This window comes from Piliocolobus tephrosceles, chromosome 4 (assembly GCF_002776525.5).
Source record: "Piliocolobus tephrosceles isolate RC106 chromosome 4, ASM277652v3, whole genome shotgun sequence".
Taxonomy (NCBI): domain Eukaryota; kingdom Metazoa; phylum Chordata; class Mammalia; order Primates; family Cercopithecidae; genus Piliocolobus; species Piliocolobus tephrosceles.
Window position 1 is genome coordinate 153633980 of NC_045437.1, and position 6000 is coordinate 153639979.

The 6000-nt window shown below is 48.4% G+C and overlaps 1 protein-coding gene across 4 annotated transcripts in view; it reads left to right on the forward strand.

Annotated features, from left to right (window-relative positions):
* TRPC7 (transient receptor potential cation channel subfamily C member 7) overlaps positions 1–6000 on the forward strand; it is a 141906-nt gene extending 135906 nt beyond the window's left edge. For all 4 annotated transcript variants that reach the window (XM_023193813.2, XM_031935409.1, XM_023193824.2 and 1 more), the window contains 2 exons: positions 2457–2532; positions 5128–6000. In XM_023193813.2, the coding sequence (XP_023049581.1) occupies positions 2457–2532; positions 5128–5297 (246 nt within the window). In that variant the 3' untranslated portion in view covers positions 5298–6000. The remainder of the gene's footprint in view (positions 1–2456; positions 2533–5127) is intronic.

The following is a 6000-nucleotide window of genomic DNA, read 5'->3' on the forward strand; positions in this document are numbered from 1 at the left end:
TCTCACTGAGTTTCTTGGAGGAGTCAGTAAGATGACTTTTGTGAGAGGCTGACACAATCCTGGTCTATGGAAACACTCAATGCATTTGCTTCTTTGTAGCTTCATCCTTTCACCCTTCCTCCTGAGGGGCTCCTCTGCATTGAGGGAGACTGTGAGCAGGATCTCACCTATCCCAGCCAAACAGGGTTTGAGGGGCATATTTTCTATTACTAGTAAATATATGCCATGGAATGTTCTTAAATACAAAATGTGGAAGGGCTGCAATTCTGGCTGCACCTATGAAAGGATTTTCCTCAACGCCATTTGACTACCAATCTCTGGCTTATCATTTTACATGAGAAACAGTAAAGCTCTTTAATTGATGGATCCAGAAACTGAAGAACCCTTAATTCCTGAGGTTTGCCTTGAAAAGGCAACCAACTTTAACTAGGTCCCTTTAATTTTGTGTCAGCCTGAAAGCTTGCAGTGGAAGAACACTTCTGAATTTCTTATTCAGTAAGAATGACAGATACCTAGGTGTCTGTTTTGTTATTTATTTATTTTTTTCTTCATGAGAACTAGTTTGGGACAAAGTTTTTGTCTTGTTTTGTTTTTCCAACTCAAAGTGAAAGCAGCATTATTGAGTCTCATGGAAAGGGATATGTGTGTGTGTGTATATATATAGTATATATATTTTATATAATCTCAAAATATTTTTCGAGATATATGTTTTATTGGAGTCTTGCTCTGTTGTCCAGGCTGGATTGCAGTGGCATGATCTCAGCTCACTGCAACCTCTGCCTCCCAGGTTCAAGCAATTCTGCCTGCCTCAGCCTCATGAGTTGCTGGGATTACAGGCACCCACCACCATGCCCAGCTAACTTTTGTATTTTTAGTAGAAACAGGGTTTCACCATGTTGACCAGGCTGGTCTTGAACTCCTGACCTCAGGTGATCCGCCCACCTCGGCCTCCCAAAGTGCTGGGATTACAGGCGTGAGCCACCGCACCTAGCTTGAAAGGGATATGTTTTTATAATCTAGATAACTTACTTTATTGACTAGACTATATCCATGAGAAATTCAGTGCTGCAGTTTAACCACTAGTAGGATAAGACCCAGGCTTCTTCTGAGAAGGATCAGCAGGAAGCAGCAACGGTCAACTCTTTAGCCTAAAATTAGATCACGACTCAAACCACAGAGCCAGTTGGCCCATGAGCCCAAGAGCTGAGGAGGGGCAGCACTGGCCTGAATGAGCTAAACCCAGTGTTATCCTAGAGAGTCTTTTGGGTTCAAGTGAAGTCTTGAAATCACAGGCCAGGAAGCATCTCTGTGGCAAGCTCTTCATGGTTAAAGGGATGGAAAGAACCATAATTGATGATAACGAGTAAATCCTCCAGCTCTTTGCATCCAGTTCACTTACTTTTTATTTGCAAGATGCTTTTCCACAGCCTATGTAGCAAAGCTAGGAACAGAATCAGGTCCCTACAGGTCTCTTCAAACTGGAAAATGCTGCCTCTGTCCTCTTGGTCCGCGGGTGTGAGCAGGTGAGAAGGCCACAGGAAGGGAGGACCAACGAGCAGGGAAATCCCTTCCTCTCTTCCACACTGCTCATCTCTTGGAAGATTCAGAAGTCTCGGCTGCCCGAGTATTTTTAAATCCTGTGATTTCGCAGGAACCCTGGACCAACTAGCTGACAAAATCCAAAGTTCACCTCCTGCAGTCTTTCCTACACTTGGCTCTATTCTTGGTGTGTCTTAAGTGTTTATTCATGCCTCGCCTGCTTAACGAATTCAGTATTTGCATAATGAACGGAACTTGAGGGCCAAATCCTTCTCCAGTGTGACTCCGGCAGCACAGTGTCAGGCCTGTGGGAAGTGGTATCTCTGTAAAACCCCAGAGGCCCAGCTGTGTCTGCTTCTGCTTCTGGTAGGAATTTTCCAAGGTACGGTGGACTTATCCTCCACGCCTGGTCCTAACTTCTGTACCCAGCGGATCTCCGCTCATGAAGCATACACTGCTCACTGTGACCTCCGAGGGAGGCAGCTCCACCCAGGCAGGCCTGCTAAGTCTTCCCCAGCCCTCCATCCCTGAAACAGAACTGAGGTCCAGGAAAGATGACATGACTGAGTAGGGCAGAGCCAGGCCAAGGCCCCTGGAGCAGAGACATGGATCCAGGAGTTCCGCCAGTCCCCACTCCACCCTTTCTCTCTGTCTCTCCTTCTCTGCTTGGCTCAGTTTCCTGCCACTGAGAAGTATCCCAGGTTCAGGTGGATATTGTGTCCTGTAGGGGAGGCTAAACAGAGACTGACCAGGTACCTGCACTGTGCAGGGTACCCCTCCAGAGTGAGGCGCCAGGCTTGGGAGGGTCGCCGTGGTTGCTGAGGCTCTTCAAGGGAGGGAGGGGTCCTGCTACACCACGCAGGCTGCCTCTGCACTAGGCCCGCCCTGTGTGATCCCTTCCTTGCTTGGCATTTCAGAAAATCATGAAACGGCTCATAAAAAGATATGTCCTGAAAGCCCAGGTGGACAGAGAAAATGACGAAGTCAATGAAGGTAAGTGACTGGATTTCCACCCGCGTGGTGATTTAAAACAACACAGGTTCTGCAGGTCTCACGGGCCTACGGCCACGGTGTTGTCAGGGCACTGTGCTCCTTTCCGGAGGCTCCAGGGAGGTTCGGTCTCCTTGCTCATTCAGTTGTCAGCAGAGTGCATTTCCACGGGGCTGCAGGCCTGTCCCCATTTCCTTGCTGGCCTGAGCTCCAGCTGGGCTGCCCTGAGCTCCAGCACTTGGTTTGTGCATACAGCCCCACCACCTCAGAGCTGGCAGCAGGCATCAGGCACTCTCACACTTCATTTGCCCTGCCTCATCTTCCGTTGTCCCATCTCTGACCCCACTCCTCTACCTTCCTCCTCCACCTTTTTTTTTTCTTTGAGATGGAGTCTTGCTCTGTCACCCAGGCTGAAGTGCAATGGCATAATCTGCTAACTGCAACCTCCGCCTCCCGGGTTCAAGCGATTCTCCTGCCTCAGCCTCCTGATTAGCTGGGATCACAGGTGCGTGCCACCACACCCAGCTAATTTTTGTATTTTTTTTTAGTAGAGATGGGATTTTACCACGTTGGTCAGGCTGGTCTCAAACTCTTGACCTTGTGATCCGCCTGCCTTGGCCTCCCAAAGTATTGGGATTACAGGCGTGAGCTACTGAGCCCCGGCCCCTCCTCCACTTTTAAGGACTCATGTGATTGAATTGGTTCCACCAAGATAATCCAGAATAATCTCCTTCTGTTAAGGGCAGCTGATCAGCAACCTGAATTCTATTTGCCACCTCAGTTCCCCTTTGAGGGGGAATATGACTACCCACAGGCAGAACACCAGGGATCAGGACAGGGACATCTTGGGAGTGGGGGACATTCCTCTGCCTCCCACAGCAGTGGTGGCCTTGAGCCAACCTTATGCCTCTTGAGTGCAGGATGGTTCAGAATTCCAATGCTGTACTTCATTCCGTGGTGCATGTCCACTGAGCAGATGCACAGTGCCTTTAGGGTCTGCTGCCACTTGCTTCTAACTGGCCCTGTCCAGTTTCAGTTCGAGGTTCTCAGCATCTAACTGCCAGCCATGTTTCTCAAAGTGTTCCCCGCCTCAGAACTAGCTGTTAAAACTACAGACCCCAGACCCCACCCAGACCTAATGAATCAGCATCTCTGGAGTGGGGCCTGGGATCTGCTTTTGGAAAACTGCACAGGGGTCTCTGATGCACAATGAGGCTTACCAACCATCTTATTTTCACTGTTTGGGTTGTTTTCCAGTCAATTTTAAGCAGTTACTCTTAGATGAAAAGCAAATTACTTTATACCGGGTAATTAATGAGATACCTATGATAAATATTTGCTACCTAGAGACAGCCTCATCCATGATTGAAGTTTCTGTTCTCCTCACTTGGGCCACAGGGAACTACAGAAAGAGCCTGGTCATTGGGTGACCCTCTGCTTCATCCTGGGGCACCCAGCATGCAGCTCGAAGTCAGCCATGACTGAACTGCCCCTGAGCTGACATGGTTTAGGGATTGACAACAGTCCACCTACCTACTCATAGGTCTCAAACAAACAATGGCCAAGTGTCATGCCAGCCAGCCTCAAGCAGTATGTAACTGATTCATGTGAACATCACTGATCATAAAAGGTAGGGGTACTCAGGTGTCATGCCATCTAACTTACACCATGAAACGGGGGCTCAGTGAAGCACCTGATAAAAATAGAGGGTGTATCCATTTGTCAAAATGGTTCAAACTGTACCTTTAAGATCTCTACCTTTTATGTATGTAGACCATACCTGAAAAATAGATGAGTAATGTTTCCACAGACAGTGGACTCCCACACAAGCCAAGTGCAGTATCTACAGTATTAGGAAAGATCCTTTTGACACCTGTTTATGGTTAATAGAAGATTCCCACAGCCTAGACCCATTGGACTTCTAACCACAAGGTTTGCTGTGGAAATAAAAGTGAAAGTCCCTGCTAGGTGGTCCCTCATTATGGAAGGAGGAGGCGGCGGGCATTGTCGCAGCTCCTGTCAGCGAGATGGTGCTGCTGCTTGTGTGGGCTGAGTGGACCCTGCTCAGGTGGCCAGCTCACTCCCAGGAGGCTGGTCAGCTCCATGGCCACCATGGCTGCATCTGCTGTGCCAAGCCATTCTCTCCAGGGTCCTGGGAGTTTCTCTTCTCTACAAATAACTATGACAGAACAAAACATAGCATCATCAAAATCAATGCTCCAGTTAATGCAGTTGTTGTCCAGAGTCTTGAAATCTGCCTTTAATGACTTCGAAACAAACCTTCTAACAAGTATTTTATGAAACAGGTGCTAGACACAATTCACAGCTCTGATCTTGACTCCTCCTTCAAATCCCTAAGGGAAAGGTTTTCCTGGAATGGGAGGAGAAGGGCTTTCTATGGATGGATGAGTCCTTCAGTGGTGGAGGAGTTGGGTGGTTCTGGGTTCAAATAGAGCCCCCCTTGCCTCACCTTCAACCCTGGTGGGCTGGCCTGGGACCCGACATTCCGCTGGAAGGATGCACATGCCCACATCTGCATGGGACAAGCCCTTAGCTTCCACCTGCTCAGACTCAGCAAAATCTCCTCTGTCCTTGCAGGCGAGCTGAAGGAAATCAAGCAAGACATCTCCAGCCTGCGCTACGAGCTTCTTGAGGAAAAGTCTCAAGCTACTGGTGAGCTGGCAGACCTGATTCAACAACTCAGCGAGAAGTTTGGAAAGAACTTAAACAAAGACCACCTGAGGGTGAACAAGGGCAAAGACATTTAGCAGCCCACATCGGCATCTGTGACTTCTACCAGCATTCCAAGGCCAGGGTGGATGCCCTGGCTCCCATCCCTGGTGGGAAGGGGTCCCCGGCCCACTCCTCTAGGACATGAAGGGGATCTCCTGGCTCAGTCTCTTGCAGTATGACTGACATCTCCAGCCCGCTGGCCTGCCTAGACCCAGAACTGCTGTGAATCTAGGCGGTTGGGTAAGAAAAGCTATCACGGGAGGAGGAGGAGGGGAGCAACAGTTCCCTGAGGAGTGTGAGACCTTTGGTCCAGCCACAGTGAAACCCATCCCTGTGGCCAGAGCAGGAAAAGGCCATCTTGGGTGCACACCTGTGCCCTCCTACTGCAGGTGGGACTGCAGCTCTGGCTGTGTCCTGGGAAGACAAACACCTCAACCCACAAACTCCTTCTCACTCACTCCCCGCCACTCCCCAACACAGCCAAACAGAACCGGGAGGTGACCTGTGATCTATTCTTAAGTGCCAGATGAGAACACAGCCTAATAGCAAAATAGTTCTATTTGTTTATTTAAAAAAAAAAAAAGAGTTTAAAAATCCTAAATCAAAAACTGTACTGTAGGTAGCACTGTTTAGAAAACAACAACAAAATCCAAATGATGTATTTTTACCTTTATTAAGATTATCTTGTATTTACTATTTTTACCTAAAATGGAAAGAAATAAAATTACCTCATAATAA